The 26787-nt window shown below is 58.6% G+C and overlaps 3 protein-coding genes across 4 annotated transcripts in view; 1 reads left to right on the top strand and 2 right to left on the bottom strand.

Annotated features, from left to right (window-relative positions):
- UPF1 (UPF1 RNA helicase and ATPase) overlaps positions 1 to 6067 on the top strand; it is a 37459-nt gene extending 31392 nt beyond the window's left edge. For both annotated transcript variants that reach the window (XM_058727360.1, XM_058727359.1), the window contains exons 19-24: positions 433 to 607; positions 1139 to 1220; positions 2599 to 2760; positions 2896 to 3113; positions 3486 to 3608; positions 4199 to 6067. In XM_058727360.1, coding sequence (XP_058583343.1) covers positions 433 to 607; positions 1139 to 1220; positions 2599 to 2760; positions 2896 to 3113; positions 3486 to 3605 — 757 coding nt within the window. In that variant the 3' untranslated portion in view covers positions 3606 to 3608; positions 4199 to 6067. The remainder of the gene's footprint in view (positions 1 to 432; positions 608 to 1138; positions 1221 to 2598; positions 2761 to 2895; positions 3114 to 3485; positions 3609 to 4198) is intronic.
- A 343-nt stretch (positions 6068 to 6410) lies between these two features.
- On the bottom strand, positions 6411 to 8238 carry GDF1 (growth differentiation factor 1). Its single transcript, XM_058727363.1, has 2 exons — positions 7909 to 8238; positions 6411 to 7239 (listed from the first exon to the last, which is right to left on the bottom strand). The coding sequence occupies exons 1-2, from the start codon at positions 8231 to 8233 to the stop codon at positions 6455 to 6457; spliced, it is 1110 nt and encodes a 369-aa protein (XP_058583346.1). The 5' UTR covers positions 8234 to 8238; the 3' UTR covers positions 6411 to 6454.
- A 30-nt stretch (positions 8239 to 8268) lies between these two features.
- CERS1 (ceramide synthase 1) lies at positions 8269 to 25766 on the bottom strand. The gene is made up of 7 exons (XM_058727367.1): positions 25437 to 25766; positions 22958 to 23117; positions 18099 to 18279; positions 16265 to 16426; positions 15675 to 15822; positions 15320 to 15429; positions 8269 to 8637 (listed from the first exon to the last, which is right to left on the bottom strand). The coding sequence occupies exons 1-7, from the start codon at positions 25683 to 25685 to the stop codon at positions 8595 to 8597; spliced, it is 1053 nt and encodes a 350-aa protein (XP_058583350.1). The 5' UTR covers positions 25686 to 25766; the 3' UTR covers positions 8269 to 8594.
- Positions 25767 to 26787: the final 1021 nt, after the last annotated feature.

Below are 26787 nucleotides of genomic sequence, written 5' to 3'. Positions count from 1 at the left end.
AGGGTTCCTGAGGCCACAGAGTCTGCTGGGACTGCCGATAACTTCCCAGGAGGCCGACTTATGGCTGCGGAGAGACTCGTCTGTGAGCTCATCTGCTCATTGTTGTGTTTTGACATCTGGATTCCTTAGAAACTGCCTGCAGATCTATCCAGTGCACTGTTGGCAGCTTGCAGGGTGGGCTCCATTGCCAGGTCACCATGACCAGCAACCTACCTGTCCATCCCCAGGCCTCACGTTGGGCACTGTCACAGGCAGGCCAGGCGTCTGGGGAGGGATTTAGTCGGTGGGATGAGAGGAGAGCGGCCTGGGCTTGGCTCCTCTCACCTTGGATGTGGATTTTGAGTTTGTTCAGTCTCTCCTCACTGTTCTTCGTGGTGTTCTGCTCACCGTGCAGAACCCTGAACACCGCGTTCTTGGGCCCACACCTTGCAGGTATGGGGTCATTATCGTGGGCAACCCAAAGGCCTTGTCCAAGCAGCCGCTCTGGAACCACCTGCTGAACTACTACAAGGAGCAGAAGGTGCTGGTGGAGGGGCCCCTGAACAACCTTCGGGAGAGCCTCATGCAGTTCAGCAAGCCCAGGAAGCTGGTCAACACCATCAACCCGGTGAGCACTGGCTGCGGGTGGCCAGAAAGGGGTGGAGGAAGACTGTGCCAAGAACCCCCTTCTCCCCAGGCCGGCGTCCTGGCACATGGTAATGGGCAATGGCAGGTATGACCTGTAGTAGGTGTGAGCCGAGGGTGAACTCACGTGTGTGTGTACTGGAGTGATCACGCTGGCCTTTGCCCCAGAGCTCTCCCGGCCCGGGTCTCACAAGCATTCTTAGGCCTGTTTGGACATAGCCTTTAGGGATGCAAAGTCATGGGTGGCGCCTAGGAGTTGAACACAGGCAGTTAGGAAACCTCGTGAAGCCGGGGTGCTCTGGGGGACTTAGAAGCGGTGATGCTGCTTGATGTGAAGCCTGGAGACAAACATTCAGCACCAAAGGCCAGATCTGTGGAGGAGGGGTGGGCAAGGCCCAGCAAGCCTCAGCGTTGGCCTAGTCATGGCCTGGAAGGTGGCCAAGCCATCACATCTTCAGAAAGTTCTTCCTTGTGTCAAGGTGATAAATTCCTCACCTATCTAAACCCTTTGCAGGGAGCCCGCTTCATGACAACAGCCATGTATGATGCTCGGGAGGCCATTATCCCAGGATCAGTCTATGATCGGAGCAGCCAGGGTGAGTCTGCTCTGTGGGGGGGACCACACTGCCCTGTGGATGTTGATCATTCCCACGCCTGCACCTTTTGGCTCGGTCACTCCTGGGGTGATCTCCCAAACCTCAGTCCACAGAAACCTGCCTGATGAAGAGAGTTCCTTCTTGCTTTCCCTTGCCTGAAATCAAAGAATTGGTCTTTGTCCGTTTCTAAATACAAAATGTTTTTTAAATACCATGGCTCTGCCTTGTAGAGGTCTCCAGGCAAATACTGTAGCGCTGCCCGTTTGCTCCCGTGCCGCAGGCCGCAGCGCTCCCCACCCACCCTGCCGTTTGCTCACCTTCTCAGCGGGAGGGGCACTCCTGCAGCACCTCCAGGCCCCCCACGGTCTTGGTTCTGGTTTCACTGCCTTCCCCAAGTTTCTGCTTGTTTTCTCAGACTGCTCTCTTGTGTGGGGTCTCTGTGTCCTAAGGCTGCTGCATGGAGTACCTCCTCTTGCTGGAGCCAGTGTCTAGATCGTTCCCATTCATTCCCCGGGTCCCTGCTTCCTGGGACGCTTCCCTGCACCAGTCTCTACAGAAGGTGACAGCCTCGCCCAGGTGCTTGGGGCCACATGCCCGCATTTTACATTGAGCCTTGTCCCCTCATGTACTCACTGGCTATCCTGGGGCCAGGTATGCCCTAGCAGCTGGTCTTGTGTGAAGTGGGCGAACCCCCTTTCCTTGCTTGCCTGTTAACTCCGATTGCTGGGTTCAGGTGACAAATCTCATTGGCACATCCAGTGAGTTGTCGTGTAGTTGAGGGTACTCTGGGCCCATCCTTCGTCCTTGAGCGCACTGTGGGCCCAGCTGAGGCTCTCGACCCTTGGGGGCAGACCAGAAGGTCACACTCTCGTGCCTCAGCAGCTCACTTTGGCTCCCCAGCCCCTAGGGCAGCTCTGTGCAGATTGGGACATCCCTAGCCTTGGGGGTACCGGGGGGCCTTTGCCTTCGTAGGATCCACTAGTCTGTCAGCTCAGGGGTTTTCCGTGGAGTGGTGGAGACGGGGGTGCGTGTAATACGAATAAAAAATTTGCCCTACAAAGGACTCTTTCTTTTTTCCCCCCAGTTGGAAATGAAGTGTAGTTTGGATGCTTGTAGGCCATTGATTCCCCAAATCCCGTGAGAGAAAAGCTTGTTCCCAGGAGCCAGCCCCAGGGAGGCTATCGAGAATGGGGGTTGAGTTGTGAGATTCTGTATCAGGTGGCCTCGTTACAGGACCTCACGAAGAAACGCTGTGGCAGTCAGAGCAGTGACAGGACAAGATGGACATTCCGACCATTCCGACTGCCATTTGGGGGCCAGGCAATAGGCTCGTTTGGATATGGCCAGTGACACCTGCTGTCTACCTTGTGTCTTGCAGGCCGGCCCTCAAACATGTACTTCCAGACCCACGACCAGATCGGCATGATCAGTGCGGGACCCAGCCACGTGGCTGCCATGAACATTCCCATCCCTTTCAACCTGGTCATGCCACCCATGCCACCACCAGGGTATTTTGGACAAGCCAACGGGCCAGCCGCAGGTGAGAGCGCCAGGCAGCAGCACCGAGGACAAAGCGCATTGGTGTCGGAGTTTGTTCACATCTGGGCTTTGAGCAGTTGGGCCGGTCTGTCAGGTGCAGACCTCCTTCAAGGAACCTTGGACTGCTGTCTTTCAGGCCGGGGTACCCCAAAAGGCAAGACTGGTCGTGGGGGGCGCCAGAAGAACCGCTTTGGGCTCCCTGGACCCAGCCAGACGAATCTCCCCAACAGCCAGGCCAGCCAGGATGTGGCATCACAGCCCTTCTCCCAGGGCGCCCTGACACAGGGCTACATCTCCATGAGCCAGCCCTCCCAGATGAGCCAGCCCGGCCTCTCCCAGCCCGAGCTGTCCCAGGTGAGCCAGCAGCAGAGAAGTCAGGACAGTCGGAAGGAGCCCTCCCCATATGCAGACCTCACACGCTCCCCTCTAGCGGCCTGAGCACGCCTCTCAGAAGGATGGCCTCCTACGTATCCTACCCTTGGCAGGGGGTACTGTGGGGTCTGGAACATTACCTCTCCGATCTTGTCTTAGCGGTGGTTTGGGTTACCTGTGTTCTGTGAAAAGGTAACCAGTGTGGGTCCTGTGCCGCTTTAGGCTTCAGAAGCGAGTTGCCCAGATCCTTCTCTGGGGCTGGTGAGGGGCTAGACGTGGAGCAGGTTCTTGCGGCTGCAAGGATTTTAGCACATCCTCTGCTCGGGTGCTTATTTCCCCAACTTTGTTTTTCAGGACAGTTACCTTGGCGATGAGTTTAAGTCACAGATTGATGTGGCGCTGTCGCAAGACTCCACGTACCAAGGGGAGCGGGCGTACCAGCACGGCGGAGTGACAGGGCTGTCCCAGTACTAGAAGGCAAGCTGATCCCTGCAGGAGGTCGTCACCAGTAACTGGATTTGATGGGAGATTTGGGAAATGCGTGGGAGGGCTCTCAAGACCCCCAGAGGCCAGCTTGTCCTTTGAACTGTCATTTTCTCTCCCTGTGCATCCGCTCATGGCAGTGGGAGGATGGGAGCTTCATACACACGTCTCTGCCTCATAGTCCCTCCTGAGAGAGTCCTAGAACTCAGCGAGGAAGGGCTGGATGTGGGAGTCCCGGCGGAGGGGCACCTCTGCGGGAGGGCCTTCCAGGTTCCTTGAAGCCCTGGCATATGGTTCCCCTGACTGTGGCGTGACCAGAGCCGGGCGAGCGTGGGCCTGGTCCCCTATCCGTGCGTGTGCTGGGGAGGTGGGGTGCTGGTGCCGCTGACACAGGAGGCCCCTTAAACTCCCGGCTTCCTTCTCTCTGGGTGGGGAGTCACTAGTCTGGGCACCCAGCTTCTGAGGTTCCGTTTCACGGGTGCAAAGGGAAGTGGGGGGAAGAGCCCCGCACCTTCTAGCTGCCCAGCTGCGTGGGGCTCTGCCTTCTCTGACGGCCCCTTGCCTCCCTCCCTCCCTCCCCACAGGTGGCGGCGGAAGAGCTAAGCTATGTGGCTTAGTCCATCAGCATCTTATTCTGGGTAATAAAAAATAAAAATAAATGGATACCTGTTTTCCACTGCTAAAACTGAAGCACCACTGTGAGCAACAGGAGAGGGAGAGGAGCACCCGAGGGAGAGAGGAGCCCGAGACAGAGCGAGCGCCCACTGCTGGCCCGCGGCGGCGAGGAGAAGGAGAAGGGAGAGCGGGAGGCGGGCGGCCACGGAGGACCGCCCGCCAGCGAGCCCTGCCAGCCCCGCTCGCCAAGGAGGCCCAGCGCTCGCCGCGTCCACACCTGGGTCTGCGACCAGGGCGGAGGGAGGAAGACCCTCATCTCAGAGTAGCCCTTTCCTCTGTTCTTTTCTTTCTGTTTCTCTTTTATTGAAAGGGGACTACGTTTTAGCAGGAAAAACTTCGCATTTCTGTGCCGAGCAGGCTCCTTGCCGGGGCGGCCATGTCGGGAGAGCCCCGAGGAGGTGTGGGTTCTGTCCACACCAGCTCTGAAACTGCCCTGGTCACGCTGCCTGTGTTCTAAGAGGGTTTCATTTAAAGAAAACACGGTGTTTTGGGTTTTTCTGTTTGTTTTTTAAAGATTCTTTCAAAGGAGTACTGAAAAACATACTTTCCTGAGTTTGTGTCTCAAATCTTAGTGGTGGACCTGGAAGATGTGAGAAGCTTCCAGGAACGGAGTTTAAACAAGCCAACACATCTCAAGATTAGGATCAACACCTGTGACGGGATCGCGAGGAGGATTTTTGTTTTCAGTTTTAGCTTCCAGCGGCTTCTCCCTGCACGTCAGGGCGGTGAGAGAGCACCGTCTCGTCCCGGGCCAGGCAGCCCCAGTCTCCGCTGGACTCTGAGAAGCAAAGTGCTTCCTACACGCGGTGGACTCGCGCCCCACCCTGGGAGGGGCCTTGGGCAGGACTGGCTGTGAGGCCAGAGGGTGAGGAGGTGGCTATTCTCTGGCCAGTGGCTTCTTCCCTAGGGTCCTTCCTGAGGATTTGATGGAAGACAGCAGCAGCCAAGAGGACCCATCCCCAGGGAGGCACCCACGGTCCCCGTGGCTGGTTAGACACGCTGAGTGCCCCACTCACCTTGTTCTCCACCCCACCCTCCAAGTTGGGAGCCCCTCTACCTGTGGGCACAGGTGTGATAGGGTGGAGTGATTTCTGCTTTTGGGGGGCGGGGGGGAAGGAGCATGTTTCAGAAATAGGTTGGTTCTGTGCCGAGGGGGCTTGGGCCACAACACAGGAAGTTACTGTAGCTGGGAGAGCCACCCCCAGCTCCTTGCGCACCACGGTGGGGTAGTACTGTCTCCCTGGCAACCACCTATTTGGGGACCATTCCCTGCCTATCCAGGCCCTGGTGACCCTGCCCCGCTCCCCCCCCCCCCCCCCCCAGCTTCCCCGTCCCTGTGAGGCGAACACTGGCCCTGATCTCAAAGCCTCCAGATTCCAGCTCGTACGTGGGAGACGGGGACACACAGGCCACCTTCCTTCTGGCAAGGCCTCTTATTTATTACCATTGCTGTAGGGCTTTCGGTTTCCCCCTTCTTTTGATAGGCCACATAGAGGCATAGAGTTTGGATAGGTTTCCGCTATGACCCCTTGTGCGACACACCCCGTGGGCAACACCTGCACTCACCCACCCACCCACCCACCCACCCACCTGCCCTGTTCTGTCCCTTGGAATGCCTTGCCTCTGCTTTGTGCTGTTTGCTTTGTTCTTCACCTTCATAGCAGCAGTTAATTCTGAGTTTTCCAAATCAAGGAGCATATGTACCAAGGCAATGTAACTTTTGATTTCTGGTCAATTTGTTTTAAGCTCTATTGTCACCAATAAAATCTTAATTAACAGCTCTTGTGTTCACACCGGGACAGATCAACTGCAGGGAGACGGCAGAGCACTTGGTCTGGGGACCTGGCTGGTTGGGAGCCTTGGGGTCACCTGGATGGCAAAGCTGAGAATGGCCCGATGTGCACAGCAGGGACTAGGGGGTGACCTCGGTGCAGTGGGCAGTTCCCAGGCTCTTAGGCACGTTAGATGTCAGGCCGCCTAGAGATGAGGTTCTGGGAACCCAGCTCTAGGAGGGCTGGGCAGGTGGCATCACTGTGGGACACTCCCAAGCCCTGGCAGTGGGTGGTGATGGATGTGGCTGCTTCCTTTCCCGCCCTCAGGTGACCAGACCGGAGACAGGGAAGCGGACCACGCAGTGTTTATTGTTGGGCCCCTGCCTGGCTCCGTCAGCGACAGCCACACTCATCCACCACCATGTCCTCGTAGTGCCGCAGTACCACATTGTCGCTGTTGTCAAAGAAGAGCACAGAGATGGGCGACAGACGCGCAGGCACGCAGCAGGGCAGACCGGCGGCACCGGGGGCGGCCGCGTGCATGAGCGCGCGCAGCACGGCGTGGTTGAGCGGGGGCGTCCCCCCGGGTCCGGACAGCGCTGCGGGCAGCGAGCACTGGCCCTGGCAGTAGTTGGCCAGGAAGCCGCGCGGCGCAATGACCCATCGGTGCCAGCCCACCTCGCGGAAGCTCACGTAGAGCCGCCTCGTGCGACACGCGCCTCCAGGGCTGCCGCCCACTGAGGGCTCGGCTTCGCGCCGCGGCCGGGCCAGTGGGTGGCACAGGCGCGGGTCAAGCGTCACCAGCAGCAGCGAGGCCTCGGCCAGGTGCGCGCAGGCGGCGGGGGCCCGGGGGCGCAGCGCCAGCGCCAGGCGGAGGCTGCGAGGCGCCGAGGCATTGTGGGCCCAGGCGGCGCCCAGCAGCTCGGCGCGCACCGGGACCGTCAGGGTGGGCACCACCTGGCGGAGCAGCACGGGCCCAGCGACCGCGCCTTCGGCCGCCTGAGTCACGCTCAGCTCCCAGCCGGCCGGCTCCTCCGCGGCCGCCGCCGCAAAGCGCATCTCCAGGCGGGCCCTGCTCGGGCGCTCGGCAGGTTCCACGGCTGACAAATCGAAGACGACGGTCCACTCAGGGCACTGCCCCGAAGCCCAGGCGGGCTCCGGGGGCCGGGTGGGCGCACCTGGGATGGCAGGGAGAGAGCTCGGCTCGCGCTGCACCCCAGCGCCCTGCCCGGCCTGCCCTTTAGGGGGTCTGGGGGTGGGGGGGGGGGCGGTGTCTCTGCGGGTGGGGGAAAGGTGAGCGCCTGGGGAAGAGGGGCGCCAAACTGCCTTCTAAAGGCGTCAAATGGTGTGAAGTGGCGCGGGGTGGGGTGGGGGGGGGGGGGCGATAGAGTGGGGGCAGGGCATCGTTTGCAAGGAAGAAGTCCTGCCCAGCGCAGGGCAGCCTGCCCGCCAACCCCAGGCAGGGGAAGAGACGAACGGATGCCTGGGGGCTCGTGGGGAAGCGATGCTGGAGAGGTGGTATCTCCGGGAAAGGCATCAAATGGTGTGAAGCAGCGGGGGTGGGGGCTGGGGTGGGGGAGGTGGGGGCAGGGCTTCGGCTGCAAGCTGGGGGCCTTGCCGGGTGCAAGGGCGCCTGCCTTGGGACAACTCCAACCGGTGCCCGCAGGTGTCCACGGGGGAAGAGCAGATGGAGTGAGGAGGCCCAGATTGCTCGTGGGCTGGACGGGACGAGTGGGGACACTCGGAGGTGCTCTGGCCTCCCCCACGCGGCGCTGGAGGCTCGTGGCAGGGCGCACAGAGGAGTCTCGGCCTCCCGGACACACGCCCCCAACGCAGGCCCCACTTACCGCGGTCCGAGATGTGGCGCACGATGTTTCCGGCGACCCCCAGTTCCTCCATGTGGCACGGTCTCAGGGTGGTTCCCTGGGGCGTCCGCCGCGGGCCCACCCTGGCCTCCTGGGGGTCCCGGTGGCGGAAGAGGCGCCACATGACGGGGGGTACGGGCCGGGGCGTGGGTGCGCCCCGGTGCGCGTCAGGCAGCCCGAGAGCCTGGAGCAGGGTGGCGGCGGGGCCCGGCGGCGCTGGGGCGCGGGCTGGGGGCGGCGAGGGCAGCAGCAGGGCCAGGAGGAGGAAAAGGACGCGGCGGCCAGGACGGCGGCACGGCGATGGCATCTTCCTCGCTGGCGGCGGCCGGACGAGTGCTCAGGGGCCTCCGGACTCCCCCGACCTGCAGGCTGGGGGGCGGGGCCGAGGCCCCGGGAGGGGCCAGGACAGAGGTCTGGGGCTGGGCGGGGTCAGGGTCCCGGGGGACGTGGCCGCGGTTCTGAAGCCCGACGAAGGTAGACCCCCGGGGGCGGGGTCTCGGGGGTGCCGGGCAGGGGTCCAGGGGGAGGTGACGGGCAGTGGCCAGGGCCCAGGTGGGGCGGAGCTGGACGGAGCCAGAGTCCCGAGGGAGAGGCGTGGTCGGTCCCTGGAGGGGGGCGCGTGGTCGGGCGGGGCTGGGTCCTAGGGGATGCGAAGGCGGTCGAGGAGTTCAGAAGCGCTTGTCTCTCACCAGGCCATTCCTCAGCGGCTTCCTAGAGGCCAGAACCGGGCCGCGGTTAGCCCCGGGCCCCATGCCCCACATACTGCCCTGTCCCGACTGCCTTGCCCTCCACTTCTCTTTTTCCTACCCGGCGGGGGCTCACCTGGGTCCTTCTTCCCTTCCCACAGGGCCAGAAGACCTTGCCTTCCGCCCACTGGGCATGGCGTAAACCCTCCTCTCTCCTCCCTCCTGAGTCATCCACAGCCCGGCCGCTGGAAAGTAAAAGCCCTCCGCCTGACTTCCGTCTTCTGCACCTTAATTTTCCAAAAACGCAACGCCGAAATCGCTCCCGTGTGCCCCACTGCTCTCTGTAAATTCCATTTCCCCTGCCTGTATCAGTGGCAGGTCTCTGGGGTTCCGACTGGGAGGGGACCTGGGCACTGGGGGTCTGCCCACGACCATCTTACCAGATTCAACAAGGGTTTCTGCCCCTGCTCCTTGGTGCCTTTGCCAGTGCCTGCTGGTGCGGAAACCGCATCTTACTGTGGCTTAATGGTCATGGTATTGCCTATTCCTTTTCCCACTTAGGCGAGCCCTTCCTGTCTTTGCACATGGTCTGTCTCCGCGCAGAAGTGGATTCCACCTTCTCGTTTACATACAAATGTATCAAGTTTCTTGAGCTGGTAATATATTCTCACGATCCAGACATCAGAAAGAATAGAAAACTCGCAGTGTGCCTTCCCGTGGTTGGCTCTCTCTCTTTCTCTCTCTGCCACGGGCAGGGGCCCTTGATCTGTGAGTTTATAGATGAGCCCTATGTGGGCCTCCCATCTGCCCTTGCTCTTCTGGCTTTGCCTGCTGGCTCCCTGAGCAGAGCAGAGCAGAGCAGAGGTGGGGTTCCCAGCTTCTGGACTGTTCTCGTAGTTCAACTGCTAGATGACACAATCTCCCTTTCGGGCTCTGGTTTCATTTCACAGCCTCTGCTTGGCCGCGATATCTGATCCGTGGGGAGTTTGCCCTCGGGCTGATTCGAGATCCCACGAAGGTTTGCTCTTCTCCAGATGGTTACCAAGTATTCTGACAGCTCCTGCCTCCCAGTGATCTTTAGGACTAGAGTCTATTCTATTTATGGACTCAGCTCTGTTTCGGTTTCTATATATTATGTTTAATACCTTCAAGGATGGGTACCCTCACATGTGCCTTTTTATCAGAACTTTCCCAATGATGCTGGTCTATTTTTCTGTACAAGCTTCCAAGCACCCCTCCCCCTCAAAACTAGGGTCAGTATTTTGGGGGGATGTGTGGCTTCTCTATGATGTCAGATTTATGCTTTTCAGGTTCATTGCACCACTATGGGGAAAAAAAAGAATCAGAACAAGGGCGGAAGCTGGAGGGTGATGAATGAGGGCAGGCAGCGTCTCGGGTGGATTCTGGATGTTTCCTCAGAGGTAAGGAAGAGAGGGAGTGAGGGAACTCCCTAGGGCTTGGCCAGGTCTTCACCCTGAGTTTCCTTCAACCGCAATGGAAAAACTATTCCGGAGAGGATGTTTGGGGTGGGAATGGGGGCCGGTTCCGGATGTTTTCAAAGATGCTAGGGATGTCAAGCAGACCTGGAGACGGAGATTGGTGCACAGAGGAGCACCGTGAGCTGGGAGAGAAACCTGGAAGTTGGGGTGAATGAAATGAAAGGGGCCTGGGAGGGGGGAAGGCCAGCAAGGAAATGGTGGTGGGTACCGTGGGGCAGGTCAGCAGAGCGAGTGTGGGGTGAGGAGGGCCCCCCCCCCCCCCATGGCTGGTGATCCGGGCAGAGCCTGAGGCGATGACGGGGGCTTCAGACTGAGGGGCTGGGTGAGGGGCACTTGAGCTGTGTAAGTCCCCGCCAGATGACCAGGGGCTCTGGGAGGGGGAAGGGGTGAGAAGAGAGAGAGAATGAGGCCGAGCACAGTGAGGACGGGGGTGGTGCTACCTCGCTGGCACGTTTTGTTTTTGCAGCTCCCGAATTAAAAGTGGTCCCCGTCGTCATTCCTTGCTGTTCTCAAACCTCACTGCATTTTTGTCCGTGCAGCCTGCACGATCCTGGTTCTGAGTGCTTGAGATTTCCCCCGGGGGCTGGGTTTGGTCAGTTGTGAGAAATGCCCTGTGCTTCAAAAGGACATCTGTTCACCCAGCTTCTGGGCGGCTTGTGAGCCCAGACCACTTCCCTCAGTCCCCTCAAGTGGAGATTCTGGGTTGTACACTGTGGAACGTTCCAGATCAAGAATGCCACCTGAATTTCCTGTCCCATCCTTTTACTCGCAACTTTCACGTACTCTGGACTTGAAGTCTTTTAACCAGTAGAGAGGTGGATATTGAAAGAAAAAAAAAAGTCTTGCAACCATTATGATTATTTCATGCGTATGCGTATTTGGATGCGTGATATTTGGGATTCTACCCTCTTCTTTTGCATTACTTATCCTGCTTTCACTAACCTTCTTTTTTGCATTTATTTTGTTGTACCTGTTTTGTTTTTTTTTTTTCCGGGCTGCCCTCTATGCCCCAATAGCATTAACAGAAGTATTTACTATCTGCTAATGGTAAACCCCACCCTCCTGCCAAGTGCAAAGGCCCCAACCCCATTTTGATATTTACTACATCAGGTCTCACTTTTTAAAAAAAATTTTTTTTTTTTTTTTTTACGTTTATTTATTTCTGAGACAGAGACACAGCATGAGTGGGGGAGGGGCAGAGAGCAAAGGAGACACAGACTGGGAAGCAGGCTCCAGGCTCCGAGCTGTCAGCACAGAGCCTGACGCGGGGCCCGAACTCACAAACCGTGAGATCGTGACCTGAGCCGAAGTAGGTCGCTCAACCGACTGAGCCACCCAGGCGCCCCTCACTCTCTTTAAATATCAAATTAGGCATTTAAAATTTTTCACCCAGGTATGTATCATTTCATCTGCTGATCTGCCTCTTGGGATAGTGTTTCTGTTTTCTGAAATATACCCATCGAGATCTATGCATGGTACATTTTCATAGGTTTCGTTCTTGTGGGTGTCCTGTCTCTGGAGTAATTGTTTTTATTTAAAGATTTTATTTTTTTTTAAATTTTTTTTTTGAACGTTTATTTATTTTTGAGACAGAGAGAGACAGAGCATGAACAGGGGAGGGTCAGAGAGAGGGAGACACAGAATCTGAAACAGGCTCCAGGCTCTGAGCTGTCAGCCCAGAGCCCGACGCGGCGCTCGAACTCACTGACCGTGAGATCGTGACCTGAGCCGAAGTCGGACGCTCAACCGACCGAGCCACCCAGGCGCCCCAAGATTTTATTCATTTTTAAAAGTAAACTCTATATTCAAAGAGGGGCTCAAACTCATGACCCTGAGGTCAAGAGTCTTGTGCTCCACTGGCTGAGCCAGCCAGGCGTCCTCGAGCAAATGCTGTCAAAACTGTGTATGAAGGGCGCACCTGGGTGGCTCAGTTAAGCGCCCGACTCTTGATGTCGGTCCAGGTTCTCATCTCAGGGTTCGTGGGATGGAGCCCCACGTTGGGCTCTGCGCTGACAGGGCGGAGCCTGCTTGAGATTCTCCCTCTCCTTCTGCCCCTCCCCCACTCATAAGCATGCACACGCGCGCTCTCTCTCTCAAAAAAAAAAAAAAAAAATTCGTGTGAAATTCCCAGTTGCTTCAGCGTTTGACATGCTAGTTTCCTCCACGGTCGTCCAGCGTCCCTCGCTGCTGTTAGTGTTATGGTTCATTGGCCATCTTTTCTGTGGCTGTTTTGCATTTTTCACCGTGGTGTGTTTGAGGCCTGGATGTCTTTTTATTCGTCCTCTTTACGGTTTACATCTTTACATCTGGAAAATGCTCCACGTTACATCTTCTCATACGGTCTCTCTCTGTTCTCCTGTGAGGACTCAGCTAGCCCAGGGGATTCTTAGAATTCTAGCTGTCATATTTTCCAACTGTTTTCGCTGTCTTCTGGGCCACTTGTTCACAGCTTTTCAGTTAGCATTCTCTCTTCAGCTGTATCTAATTGTACGAGTCTTAACACGCACAGTAGGGCGAGGAGTGGTCCCCAAAAAGGTACGTCCACATCCTAATCTCTGGCACCTGTGAATGTGACTTTATTTGGAAAAGAAGGTCTCTGCAGATGTAAGTGAAGGGATCTGGGATGACCTCATCCTGGCTTTAGGGTGGGCCCTAAATCCAAGGACAAGTGTCCTTACAAGAGAGAAGAGCCAGAGAGGAGAAGGTCATGCGAAGACAGAAAATGGAGATTGGGGTGATGCAGAGAAACACCTGGAGTCCCCAGAAGCTGGAAGAGACACGGAAGGATCCTCTGCTAGAGACGTCAGAGGGAGCACGGCCCTGCTGGCAATCTTAGACTTCTGGTCTCCAGAACCGTGAGGGATAAATTTCGGTTGTTTTAAAGCTCCCCCAACGTGTGGTACTTTGTTACGAGGGCCCCGGCAACGTAAAATGACATCCAACGTCATTTGTGATGGTTTTTCACACCTTTTGTTTTTCTTAGTAAGATTTTTATTTTCGGATAATTGTAGATTGGCAGAGATGCTGCAAAGACAGTACAGGGGGCTCGGGTGTAGCCCTCACCCAGCCTCCCTGAATGTTACCGTCTTACACCTCCACAGTGTATTTGTCACACTAGGAAACCAAGGCTGGGACAGTGCTGTGAACTAAGTGTAGGCCTTATTTGGATTTTGCCAGTTTTTCCACGGATGTCCTTTTTCTGGTCCACGATCCCACACTGCATTCAGTCACCGTGTCTTCTTAGTCTCCTCTGATCTGGGACAGTTCCTCAGCCTCCTTGTCTTCCGTGACCTGATGGTTTGGAGGCGTCCTGACCACTTTTCTGTAGCATGTTCCACATGCTCCTTGCTTTTTATCCCATTCCATTTTATACCCAACTGAGCTAACTCTAGCCAACCTTGGGGAACTTGGTTCTTCTGCTCGTGATGCCCATGGGGCCGATCGTGGCAGCGTGTTCCCTGGTATGCCCTGCCATTTGTGCACGGAGTTTGTACTTTCATCCTACTGGAAATGCCGGCCAGGTGCCAGCTCCTCAACGCACATTCTGGCTGGGCATTCGCAGGCCAGACAGAGGAGGGGGCAGCACTGAGCAGGGCTGGGTGGTCTGGCCTGCTCTTTGCCTTGGGCTCTGCATTGCAAGGACATCTCCACCAGGAGTTCACTAGTTTACAGCAGGAAGATCTTTCGGGTTTTTAGTTTTGGCCAAGCAGGTGCTCCCCTCTCCCACCCCTGGAGTTCTCTTTAGCCGTTGCTTTTTCTGGAAGCCTCTGAGGGTTGGTCAGACTCTTCGGCGAGACCTCACTGAAGTCTTTGTGGAATGGCCAATTCATGTTCCCTGGACATTGGACGATCTAACATCCCCCAAACTAGACTCTTAATCCCCCTCTGCCAGTGCACACAGCCCTGAAGTCTTGGATTGTCTTTGTTTCTTTTTATTTGTTTCGCCTAAAACAGCACAGTTGGGATCTGATCACTCTCCTCCTCCCACTACGGCCCCTGTGCCCACATGCCCCGATGACAGTGACGGCCTCGTGATGATCAGTCACCTTGGCCAACAGGCCCACACACAATCCAGCTGGGGAGACCACACCTGCTGCCCAGCCTCTCATGTCTGTGACCCCTGCTCACCTGTCTGGTCCCTCTCTGCCCTGGGTGCCAGCTTTTTGGCCTTAGCAGTCCCCACTTGTAGTCTCCTGCTTTGAGGGTGCAAAGTGCTTTTATTCATGTGAACCAGCCACAGAGCCCTCCTCTGATTCAGCTCTCTGCTCTGCTAATCCTCCAGTTCTCTGCTCCCCTGCCTCTGAACTCCAAGGAGATGTTTTAAATCTCTGCTTCTCTCACCCTCCTCACTGCCCGTTCTGACCTATCGCATCGAGCTCTGAGCCCACTGCTTCCCTGAAACCACCCTTCCCAGGTCGTTCACTGATGAGGCCTCCAGCAGCCAAGTCACAGGGGCCACTGGCTCAGTGCCTTGTGAGTCGTCGGGAGCCTCCGACCTCGCTGCTGCTCAAACCCTCCTCGTGTTGTCCCCGGGGCGCCGTGCACCCTAGACTCTGCTGGCCACCCAAACCTGCCTCCATTCACTCCTGGGGCCCCTCCAGGCTAGGGGCTTTGAATATACCATCTGGCTTACAACCTGGGGCTGGTGAGTCCTGGGGGCCTACCTCCATGTTGCTTGATGAGGACCCCCCTTTTTCCTCCTTCCCTAGGACTCCTAGGGCCTGAGCCCCCAGCCTTACCTCCTGCTTGGCTGACCACTGGGCTGCCCTGCTGGACCTCAAGGCCGGGAAGAGTCAACATGGACAGAGTGGGGGCTCTCTGGGCCACCATGGCACCCCCGCATCCCCACCTCCACTGCCACCTGCTTAGATAAGGTCACTCTCTGGCCTGGCTAATGGTTGCTCACCCACTGGACCAGCTCCTCAGCTTGGCCTCACGGCTCCTACTCCGATTCTTGCCTTTCGCCAGTCTGCCCCCACCCCCACACCTGTCTACGCACTTCCTGTCTGTCCTTACAGCATCTAACTCTGTTGCTACATCATCCATGCCTTTATTACAGTCTCTTTTGGATGCAGGCTCTTTTGGATGCAGCGTCCGTGGCGTGGCGACATCATCCGCTGCCTTGTCTCCGGGGCCGGCCCACAGAGCGCGGGGCCGGACAGACGTGGCTAAAGGAACGAACCGGGGCGGCGGCCCCTCCACACTCACTCAGCTTTGCTGGCCTTGGGGCTCTGGGCCTCTGCCGCGTCGTATTCCCGGACGTCCTTCAGTTCGCGTACCTGGCCCGTCAGCACCTTGGCAGCAAAGGCCACGATGTACTGTGGGAGGGGGAGGCACCGGTGAGAAAAGGCCACTTCCGCCCTGATCCTGCTGCCCTCCTAGAGGCCGCGCGCTCCGGGGCCACCGGCCCAGCGCACGCGCCGTTCCTGCTGCCGAATACGCCCCGCCCCGGGTGTGCCCGAGAACGGCCTGTGCCTGGACCACTGCTTGGGGCCGGGGGGCCAGGACAGGACTACCAACTGAGGGGCAGCCGGTGGGCAAGGAGCTGGGGGCTCCGACTCACCAGGAACCAGTAGAGGTTCATGAGGGTGAGCAACAGAAGGAGCGCATTGAAGAAGAAGTAGAAGGGGATGTCAGGCACTGAGCGCAGGCTGCAGTGACACGTGGCGTACAGAACCTTGAGCGGGAACCAGTAGAGGCGGAACCAGAACCTGCAGCGGGGAGGGGTGGGTGGGGGAAGCTGTCTGGGAGAGGGGGAGGGTTGCCCCACTCGGCCCCTGTGCTGTCCCATCTGGACTCGTCCACCTGTCCCTGCACATCCCTACCCACCCCTGTCTCCTCGCCCACCCCTGCCCATCCGTCTTCCATTCCCGCTCTGTCCTTTCCGGCCCAATCCTGATTCTGCCCTGCTTCCGTCCCCCCCCCCCCCCCCCCCAATCCCGTGGCTCTCCCATCCGGGAGGCCCTGCCCACCTCACCAGCCCCACCTCCTTCCCCGCTTGGCCTCACCCCTTCCCACAAGCCCCACCTCCTCCCCTGAGTGCCCCGCCCCTTCTCACCAACCCCACCTCCTCCCGCTGAGTGCCCCGCCCCTCCTCGCCAGCCCCACCTCCTCCCCTGCCTGGCCCCGCTCCTTCCCTGCCCCCCCACTCACCAGCTGAGGCAGAAGCTGAGGCAGCCCAGGTCGGAGGCCAGCGCATGGAGCCTGTGGTGGGAGCCTCCGCGAGACTTGAAGTAGACATTGAGCTTGGTAAATTCCAGCTGCACGTCGCTAATGTCATGCAGGAAGAGCACGAGGATGCCCACATTGTGGTACCTGGGGGGAGGAAGTGGGACAGGAGAGAGCGGGTTACACTGGGGACCCTTGCCCTGCAGCAAGGCTGCACCCCAAGCTTCCTGTAGGCCCCTTCGAAGCTGTCCTCCCTGGCCCACGTGACTTGCCCATTCCTGCCACTGGCCAGGTCAGTGGCAACACCCAAGCTGTACCTGCCCCTCCGCAGCCCCATCTGCACCCTCCCTGTCTCACTGTCCCCAGGTGACCTAGGAGCCTCCCTGGAAGTTGTCTGTCCCGTCTCATCTCTGGGACCCCTGACCCTCAGTGGCCTGGGCCATTTTGTATCCAGATCCCCTACAAGTTTTTCCCTCACCTTAAACATCACTGCCATGCTAACACTCCTAGGTTTTTTGTTTGTTTAACCTGAACACTGCTGCAAGCTGCAGACTTGCCCAGGAAAGGCCAAGTTGGCACTAGGCTCTGAAGGAGCCTGAAGGCAGTCCCACTAGCCCTCCTCAGCATTCCACCTTACAGCTGCTTGGGCCACTGGGCCTGAATTCAGCCTGGTGTGGCTTGGGCTCTTTCACTCTGCCCTCTTGACAGCTCATGTGCCGCGGGCCCTTTGCACATGCTGTCACCATCCCCTAATGTGTACCTCCCCAGTGTTCGTGGAGCCTTCCTTCACCTCCCTTCAGTCTTGGCTCACCTGTCACCCAGCCACCCATCTGTACCTCACTACCCCTGCGGCCCTGATCTCCGGACTTGATTTTTCTTCACAGGTATCACTTTTAAACAAACTCTTGAGTTCGTTTCTCATTTGTTTGCTTGGGTTTCATCATCGGATTCTAGTCCACAGCAGTGCTGATAGAATTTTCTAAAATGAGAGGCATGTTCTAAACCTGCCTTGTCTAATACGAGAGCCATCAGCCACACGTGACCACTGAGCAGTGGAAATGTGGCTGGTGTGGCTGAACAGAATATACGACTTTACTTCCGTGTAATTAAAGCTGAAATAGGCCCGAGTGGCCAGCAGCTCCCGTACTGGAGAGTGTAGCTAGATCAGCTAGTCCAATAGGAAGAGGACGTGAACCGTCTGTTATTTTAGATTGTCTAGCAGCCACATTAAAAAAAAAAAAAACAACAAAAAACAAACCACACATACCAGCAAAGAAGAAGAGATAAAAATTAATTTTAATGCTATATGCTAATGAACTCAGTACATCCAAAATATTGTCATCTTAACATGCGGTTGTATAGCAAAAGCATTGGCCACGTGTATTCACTCTCCTTTGCCTTTGAAATTGCGTGGGATTTTACACCTATGCGTGTTGAAGTACGGATAGGCTACATCTGAAGCACTCAGGGGCCACATGTGCTGGCTGCAGTGGCTCTAGAATGCCAGGGTCGGTCTCTCGTGCTCATAGCTGCACCACGCACACCCGTGCGTGGCAGGCGGCCAGGAAACACTTGCCACGTGACCCGGCCAAGGCTGCCGTGGGGTTGGAAGGGGATGGATGGGGGGATGAGCAGAGTGGGGGGTTCTCTGCACTTGATATACCCCGTCCCTCTGGAATCTCTCTTCATAACCACCCCTCCCCCCCGCGGATACTCACCGTGGCCCCCTTCCCCTACAGTCATTAGCCTGTGCCCCATGCCAGCCTCCTCTCTGTGCTCGTGCTGTGCCCTGTGCCCTCCTGCCTGCTCCCGGACTCACCGGAAGGCATAGGAGGAGACGATGAGGACCAGGGTGACCACATGGTGGACGAGCATGACCACTGAGTCCTTGCGCCAGGCGTCCATGTACAGCGTGGCATAGATGGAATGGCCGTAAAAGCTTCCCTGCAGCAGGTAGGCGGCTGCGATGTCCCGTGGTACCGCCATGCCCGACGTCCAGTCTGGGGATAGCAGGACTGTGTTGGCAGGGACCTACGGGGCCTCCAGGACGCCTCAAGCTGGGGTGCGTCCTCCACAAGCCAGGGCATGCCACCCATTTCTGCAGGTGTCCTGGTCGCCGGTTTTCTGTTCTCCTTCTCTACCCGTTATTTTTTACGAATAGCTGTTATTTTTCGGAACAGCTCTAGATTTATAGAAAAAGGTGCTCCTACCCCTGAAATCTGTCCCTTGCAGGATTTCCAACTCTGGCTTGGCCCCCCTTCCCATCTTCTCTTACTCATCGGGCTCTCCTGAGCCAGCCCCGATGCCCCTGGCCTGGGCTCTCCAATCCCAGCTGGATGGAGGCTGCCCCCTGCCTCTCCATGCTGGGCGGGACGGCTGAGGCAGAAGTCGGACCTGCCAATGCCATGAGTACGGACTGTCCCACCAGGTGGGTTGTGACTCCCCTTCACCGGCTCCTGCAGCCACCCCCATTCCTCCTGGCACCTGTGCCCACCCATATGCAGGCTTCACACCCTCCCGGTGACACTGACCCCTCAGCTCTCCCCATCACCTCTACTTCCTCCCCAAGAGGGCTCTGTCTGCGTTGACCTGGACTTCTCTGGACTGTGTCTTGTTCTCTGGCCACTCCCTAAAACGGCCTCCTTGGGCTCCATCCGGGGCCTCCTGTCCCCCAGCCTCACAGACCTGGAACCAGACCCTCATGTTCCCCGGAAGCCTGGCCGTCCCCTAAAAATACTCAGTGCCCTCGCCTCACTGACAATTCTTCGTCTGTGCCTTGACCTCTTATGCACCCGGGATCCACTTGGACCCCCATCCAGGGCCCCCTTCCATCCATACCTCTGCTCACTTCCTCTGCCCTCGCCACCCTGACCCTGGGCCGGGCACCGCTGCCTCCCGCCCGGCTCCGCCCCAGCTCCCCCTGACCTTCCAGAGCCTGTTCCCGACTGTCCGCTCCCCATAGCGGCTTCAACAGCCGTGAACACACAAGCTCCGTCATCCAGCGAGTCCACGCCTGGTATGTGCTCAAGGGAACGAAAACCAGGGCTCCGTGTACACGCGCATCCACAGCGGCACTGTTCACAATCCCCAAAAGGTGGAAGCAACCCAGAGTGCCCGTCAACTAGTGAGGGGGTGAGCAAAACGTGGTCTGGCCACACGACGGAACATCACTCAGCTGTTTCTAGAAAGGAGCGATGCGCTGGCACACACGACCGTGTGGATGAACGTCAAAAACAAGAGGCTGAGTGAAAGAAGCCAGACACAAGAGGTCACGTGACACACAATCCCATGTGTATGAAACGTCCAGAACAGGAGACTCCGTAGAGACAGAAAGCAGATTCGGGGGTGCCAGGGGCCGGGGAGGGAGTGCTGCTCATGGGGACAGGGTCTCCTTCTGGCGTGATGGAAATGTTCTGGAACTAGGCAGAGGTGATGGTGGCACAAGATTGGGAATGCACTAAATGCCTCTGAACTGTTCACTTTAAAATGGAGAATTTTTAAATTGTATATTTTTTTTAATGTTTATTTATTTTTGAGAGAGAGAGAGAGAGTGCACATGCAAGCAGGGGAGGGGCAGAGAGAGGGGGACAGAGGATCCGAAGCAGGCTCTGCGCTGACAGCAGAGGTCCCGATGTAGGGCTCAAACCCACAAACCCGCGAGATCATGACAGGAGCCGAAGTCGGAAGCTAAACCGACTGAGCGACCTGGGCGCCCCCAAATGGTGAATTTGTTTAAACTATGATAAAACACGTGCAACATACGCATTGCCATCTGAGCCATTTTTAAGTTCAGTAGCATTCATATGTTCACACTGTTATGTGTGAACTCCTTTCATGTTATAAAACTCCAGCCAATCCCCAGAACTCTTTTCATCTTGGAAAACTGAAACTGTCCCCACTGAACACCCGCTCCCCGTCCCCTCCCCCAGCCGTGGCACCCACCGGTCCACTTCCTGTCTTTGTGAATCTGGCTACTCCAGGACCCTGTATAAGCGGACTCATGCATTACTTGTGACGGGCGAATTTTAGTTAATTTTATGTCACGTATATTTTACCTAATAACAAAAAATGCAGCCACCCCTCCCCCATCAGTGGATTAGATCTCCTCCCACCACTTTGCCAGGTCTGGGGGCTCCCCAAAGCTTGACAGCAAAACCCACACTTGTGGCAGGGCCCTCCCTCCGAGTTCTGTCCTCGGCCACGCGGGAATGCTGCAGGCAGTGGAGGCCCCCCAACACACACAGCCGCCGGGTGCTTCTGTCCCTCTTTAGAAGGAAGGGATGTCGGGGCGTCTGGATGGCTCAGTCAGTTAAGCATCTGACTCTTGATTTCGGCTCAGGGTCATGATCTCAAGGTTCGTGAGATCGAGCCCCGTGCCGGGCTCTGTGCTCGACAGCGTGGAGCCTGCTTGGGATTCTCTCTCCGTCTCGCTTTCTGCCCCTCCCCCACTCACGCTCTCCCTCTCTGTCTCTCAAAATAAATAAATAAACATGAAAAAAAAAAAAAAAGAAGGAAGGAACGTGGAGGCGCCTCAATGCACAGAGCTCACTGTGGAAACAGGACACCGAGTTTTCCACCTATCACGCTGGCAGGACTTTTACCATGGGTGAGCGTCCCCCTCCAGCTTCAAGCTCTAGGTCTGAGGCAGGGTGGTGGTGGTGGGGGGCACAAATACGATTCATCATCCAGACTCTGTCTGCACCTCCGCGCCCTCGGGGGCCGGGCTCCGTTCACGGACTGCCAGCCTGCTCTCCACGTTCACATCCGCCTGCTGCTCTGGTGTCACCCCCGCCACATTCCCCCTCTCTGGCTTCTGGGAGCAGCTCCTGGGTGTCCCAAACGCAGCTCCTGCTCTCCCTGAACCCCCCCCCCACCTCCCTCCCCCACACACATACACACCAACCTCCACTCCAGATCCCAGCCCCTGGAGTCCTCCCCACTCTCCTGGCTCACCCCAGCCTCGGGCTTGGCAAAGAATCCTACCAGTTCCACCTTCAAACCATTTCTCAAACCAGCCACTTCTCTCTCATTCTGGGCAGAGCCCCTCTGTGCCCTGGCTCCTGCCCTCATTCCCCTGCTCATCTGGGCCTGTCAAAACCCCCCTCTGCTCCCTCCGGGAAGTACCCCCTGTCTTGGGGGGCTCCTCGCTGCTCTGATCTGCCAGGAGTGTGCCCATCCCCAGTGGCCAGTGCAGTTCTGATCTGCTCTAGGCACCTCCAGGTCCCCATTCAAAAGTCACTTTTGGGGGCGCCTGGGTGGCGCAGTCGGTTAAGCGGCCGACTTCAGCCAGGTCACGATCTCGCGGTCCGGGAGTTCGAGCCCCGCGTCAGGCTCTGGGCTGATGGCTCAGAGCCTGGAGCCTGTTTCCGATTCTGTGTCTCCCTCTCTCTCTGCCCCTCCCCCGTTCATGCTCTGTCTCTCTCTGTCCCCCCCCAAAAAAATAAAATAAAAACAACAACAACAACAAAAGTCACTTTTGGGGAGGCCATCCTCACTCCTGTAGAAAATTCTCCCTCCCCCCCCCCCTTTCCCCCAAGTTTTCTCATCAGGCTGTTCACAGATTTCGCATTTCACTGGCACCACAAGACATCAAGGCTGGGAGCTTTTGTGCTCACAGCCGTGTCAGCACAGTGCCGGGTACACAGTAGGCGCCCGCTAAACGCACATGCGAATAAGCAGCTAACCTGCAAGCATGTGATCACAGCATAATTTGTAAGAAAAAGCCAGAAAAAGCTCCAGGCCTGAAACTGAGACAGTTCCATTGTGGTTCCTTCACATAAAGGAAAAATTGAATGACGGCTAAAACCTGCCCTCTAGGGATTTATAAGAATGGCCACGTGGGTGACATGGTCCCACCAAGACAGGCTTGTCACCAGGACACCGAAACACAGCAGCTCTGTGCCCAGCCCTCTGATGGGAGCGTGGGGCTTGGTGCCACCAGGAGCCTTCTGAAACTGTTTGTGTCACACGGCAGGAAACATGTCCATGTGTGTCCCTGGTACACAGCCCGGATGGTCAGCACAGGAATAGAGAAATCCTGACATCCCCGTCACAGGGTTTTCTGTAACAGGCTGCCTGTTGACAATAAAGGGCACTGCCGTCACCTTCCTGCCTGTGCCACCAAGCTCAGGCCTTGACAACCCTTATATCTGACCCAGTCAACGGCTGCAGCCATTTCACACCACCGTTGTCTCTCTGCCAAGCTGGTCAAAGCCACATAAGCCACGTAAGGCCCACTGGGCCACTTTCTTCCTTGTCCAAGACTCTCCTCCCTCCACATGGTAGCCAGAAGCTTTTTATGATTCACAAACCCATCTCATTTGGGAGAAAACTCAAACTCCTCCTATGTTCCTCTTGTCCTCATGCACCAAGCCCACGCATGCCCCAGGGCCTTTGCACATGCTGTTCCAGACACCTGGAATGCCCACCTGGGCCCACACAAGGGCTCACCTCATTCATTGTGCCTCCCTGAGCCCTAATAGGACCAGTGTCTAAAGAGGTCATTTTCCTGTCTCCAAAGCCCCTTGATCACCCTTGTCTTGGGGCTACCTTGGGGCCTTGTCTTGGGGAAGATATCCAGCATGAGACGTGTGATGAGTGTCTGGCTCCCCCACGTACCCCTCTCCATGTGCAGAGCAGAACCCTCCCCGACCCTGCTCCATCTGGCAAGGCCCCTACCGTAGAACACAGAGGGTGGGTCGTGAAAGAAGGGGTAGTCGGTGCCGAAGAGCAGGTAGGCGCTGTAGCTCCAGGCACCCAGGTAGAAGAGAAACTTCCAGGCGCTCTCAGGCATCTTGGCGGCATCTCTAGGCTGGAGGCGACACCGCTTGGCCAGGGGCTACGGGTGAGAAGGTGGGTGGCCATCAGTGCTAGGGGCCCAGGGCCAGGAAACCCAGGCTCAGGGGCCCTCCAGGCTGGGTGGTGTTGGGGAGGGCCGGGTCCAGTACCCACAGTCGCCTGGAGCGTAACCAGAGCCCACGTGTGCCAGCCAAGGGCTAAACTTAGTGCCCAGCTGTCCGGTGCAGGGTGGGGAGGGGGGTGAGGGAAGACCTGAGGGAAAGCCCTGATGGCAAGGAGGGGGACGTGTGAGTGTAAGACAAGGGAGACCAATGAGGTCAGCCCAGGGGAGTTGGGGGTCACAGAGGGCGCTTGGGGATATAACAGGGAGGAGGGAGGGGGGGTTAAAGAGAAGATATGAAGGGGACTGTGGAGATAAACCTGTGAAGAGAGCCTGGAGGTGAGCATGGGGGCATCTGGCAGAACGGAGATGGGGCCGGAGGCCCAAGTGATCCCTATGGGAGGTACCTCGGAGGCAGAATTTGGGGGTAGAGAGAAGTGGGTTGGGGAAGATGGGGTGGGTAGCTGGGGGAGAGCATGAAAATGTGGAGGGACGGAGGGGGGAACGGGGCAGAGAGGGAAAGGGGAGAGGGCAAGGAAAGAATGCTCAGTGAGATGGTAAGACACGAGCTGAGCCACAGGGACCTAGGGGGACACCAGGGAGGACTCAAAGGAAGAGGGGTCATGCAGTGGTGAGGCATGGAGAAATTGAGGAGGGGGGCACAGATCCCCTGGAGTCCGGGAGCCTGGGCCTCAAGCTCCCTGGGGGCGGGGCTCCAGGGCTGCTGGGTCAAGCCCGCCCCCTTCCCTCCAGGAGAGGCTTGAGGGCCCCCCCCCCCCCAGCGCCAACAGTTGCCATGGAGACAGCTGGAGCCAGTTTCAGTAACCCCTGGCAACCAGGCGGCTGCCAAGAAGATGAGCTTTGGAGGAGAGGGCAGCCCTTCCACCCATTTCTTGGGAAGGGCGAGCCTGGAATTGCTCTCGTCCCACCTGGACTGACGGTAGCTCCGGGGGTTCCAAAAGGGAGGGTGTTTGCGATCTTGCCACCAGCCTCCCCTCATTGCCAAGCCTGCTCCTCCGGGAGGGAGGTGGCTCCACTCTGGTTGTCCCAGACCAACCACATGCCCCGCCTGGGCTCTGACCCTCAACTTCCTGGATCTCCCACTTCCCAGCTGGAAATTGGGAAAGTATAGGGGGACCAAGGCTGACCTGTGGAGGGGCACATGTGCCTGCTTTCCCCTCCCTGGAGCAGGGTGGTGGCTGGGGTCTCTTCCCCATGTGGGTGATACGGGGACGGTGGTGGGGACAGTGGCGGCCAAACAACACCCTATCCTTGACTTAACAAGAGCCAGCCTCTTCCCAGCCAGTAGAGAAAGGCCCCTTTGTTGGCGCCGAGCACTCTGTCCCTGCACCCCCTGCCACCTCCAGCCAGATTGGGGCGGGGTGTCCCCAGTCGGTCCATGGGGGAGTCGCAGCCAAGCTAGGGGCCCAAATGCCTTCCCAGCAGCTCTCCTAGCAGCGACCCCTCCCTAAGGATGGGAGGGAGGCCAGTCGCCAATGTCACCCACAGGGTCACTCTCCAACTGGAGCGGTAGCCTCCTCAGACTCGCTAGAAACTGGGCAATTCGGACGCAGCCCCTCGGAGGCAGCCCAGTCCAGCCCTGGAGACCCAGGCCGTGCCACCTCCCAAGACTGCGACCACCGGCGTGGTCGGGGAGCCCAGGCCTTTGCCTCCCCACGTCGGAGGGTGGCGCTGACTCCAGACATGCGCGAGGCAGCGACCGGGTAGCTCCGGCCTCTTCCCGGTAGCAGCGGAGGAGTCGGCTCCGCCGCCCCAAGGACCTCGGGCCCCTCTCCGGTTCCGAGCGCGCTCCGCATGGCCCCGAGGCGCAAGGCGCAGGCGGCTCCAGTGCTCTTAGCCCACCTCGCCCGCGTCCTCCGCTCCTCCATCCCGGGTTCGGCCCTCCTAAAAGGGCGCGCGGCGGCCCGGGGTCTCCCACCGCCCGGGGCCGCCTTGTCCGGCACTGACGGGTCTAAGTCTGCCCTGGCTCCCCTACAACCCGAACACCCCATCCGTGTGGGGGTCCCCACGGCCCGGCGTTCCTACAGCTCGGCCACACCCCCGCATCCACCCCACCCCCACCCCTCTCAGCCCTAAAGGGACCAGCTCCTCCAGCCGCAGGCGCCCCACGTTCCAGCGACCCGGCCCGTAGAGGCAGAAAGGGGCACGCGAGAGCCCGGGGTCCGTGGCCCGGGCCCCCGATAACAGCCCGGCCCCCCCAGCCCGCGGCCCCACGTCCCGGCCCTCGGTGGCACTGACCCGAAAGAGGCGCGCGGTGGCCGCCGAGCGCAGCGCCGTCCAGCCGAGCGCGCCGAGCGCCAGCAGCAGCAGCTCGGGCGGCGCCAGGTGCGCGTGCTCGGCCAGGCCGCGGCGCGCCAGCCCCCAGCCGCAGTCCGCGCAGCCCCGCGCCGCCGCCAGCGCGCTGCCCCAGCCGCGCTGCACCAGCTGCGCGTAGCTCGGCATGGGCTCGGGTCCCGCCGTCCCCGCCGCCGTCCCGGCTGCCGCCATGTCGCCCGCTCGTCGGCCGCCGCCGCCGCTTGCGCCCGCCCGCGGTGGCCGCCGGAGCCGCGCGCCTCGCGTCACGCGCCGCAGCTGGGCCGGGGGCGCGCCGGGCAGAGCGCTGGGGCTGGGGGGCGGGGCCGGCGCAAGCTCCGCCCCGAAGGGGGCGCGGGCCGCGGGGACTTGGGGCTTGTCGCGGCGTCCGAGACCCTGAGGGCGCAAGGGTGCTCTGTCTCCCAGAGGCGGCGGCGGCGACCAAGGGCGTATAAGACCCGGCATTGACGCGATGCGTCCTGGAGACGGGCCCGCGCTCCTGCCCATTTTCCAGTGGAGGAAAGCGAGGCGCGGAGCAGCGGGGGACGGAGTCTGCCCGGCGCCCGCCGGTCCTGGACCCGGTACCCGCTCCGTAGTGCCCCGTGCCCACCCTGGGCCCCCCCACCCCACCATTCAGTGTCCGCGATGTGGGGCACGGTGAGCACCCGCCCTTCGCCGATAATTCTCCTTCCAGGGCCCTCCAGCATGCTTCTCCAGCCCTGTCCCGTCCCTCCCTCGGATTTCACCATTCCTGGCCTCAGAGCCACCTGCTGCTATCCATGACCCTGAGTACCTGGCAGGCCTCCCCTCCAGCAGGTTTAACACAGGCCTGCAGGGGAGGCAGAGGGAGTGGGCACTCATGTGCTGGGACTCAGAGGCTGGATCAAGACTACTGGTTCCATCGGGAACAACCCTGGTGATACTCTACTGTCCATTGATCAGGCCCTGTGCCTGAAGCCCCCAGTGGCCATGATCGAGGTCACCTGTTGGGGATATCACCTTCCCTGACACTGACAACCCTCCAGGGTTCCCACATTCTTGTGTTCTGCTTTCCCTCCCACAGTCGGACCTCTTCCCAAAGCCTTTAAGATGTAGAGTGCGACAATCAGTGTGGGCCCTGTGGGAGGCCTGACCTGACCTTCAGGTGTATGGGTGAAAATAGAGAGGACTGAGGAGGCACACGTCTCTCCTCCTCAACCTTCATCCGGTTGAGCAACACATTCAGTTGGCCCTGAATGTTTACGAATTCAGTCACCTCTCTGTACATGCACAGCCTCCTGTGGCCCTGAACCCCCCC

This window comes from Neofelis nebulosa, chromosome 4 (genome assembly GCF_028018385.1).
Source record: "Neofelis nebulosa isolate mNeoNeb1 chromosome 4, mNeoNeb1.pri, whole genome shotgun sequence".
In the NCBI taxonomy this organism is placed as follows: Eukaryota; Metazoa; Chordata; class Mammalia; order Carnivora; family Felidae; genus Neofelis; species Neofelis nebulosa.
Note: the sequence above shows the minus strand (reverse complement) of the source record. Positions and strands in the feature narration are given on the sequence as shown.

Bases quoted from the DNA above. Each gene is read 5' to 3' on its own strand.
- GDF1 (XM_058727363.1), bottom strand. From the start codon at position 8,233: ATGCCATCGCCGTGCCGCCGTCCTGGCCGCCGCGTCCTTTTCCTCCTC. The intron at 7,240-7,908 runs GTAAGTGGGGCC...CTGCCATCCCAG, and splicing joins GCGCCACATCTCGGACCGCG to GTGCGCCCACCCGGCCCCCG.
- CERS1 (XM_058727367.1), bottom strand. From the start codon at position 25,685: ATGGCGGCAGCCGGGACGGCGGCGGGGACGGCGGGACCCGAGCCCATG. The intron at 16,427-18,098 runs GTGAGTCCGGGA...TCCTCCCCCCAG, and splicing joins GTCTCCTCCTATGCCTTCCG to GTACCACAATGTGGGCATCC. The intron at 8,638-15,319 runs GTGAGTGTGGAG...TCTGGCCTCTAG, and splicing joins CCCAAGGCCAGCAAAGCTGA to GAAGCCGCTGAGGAATGGCC.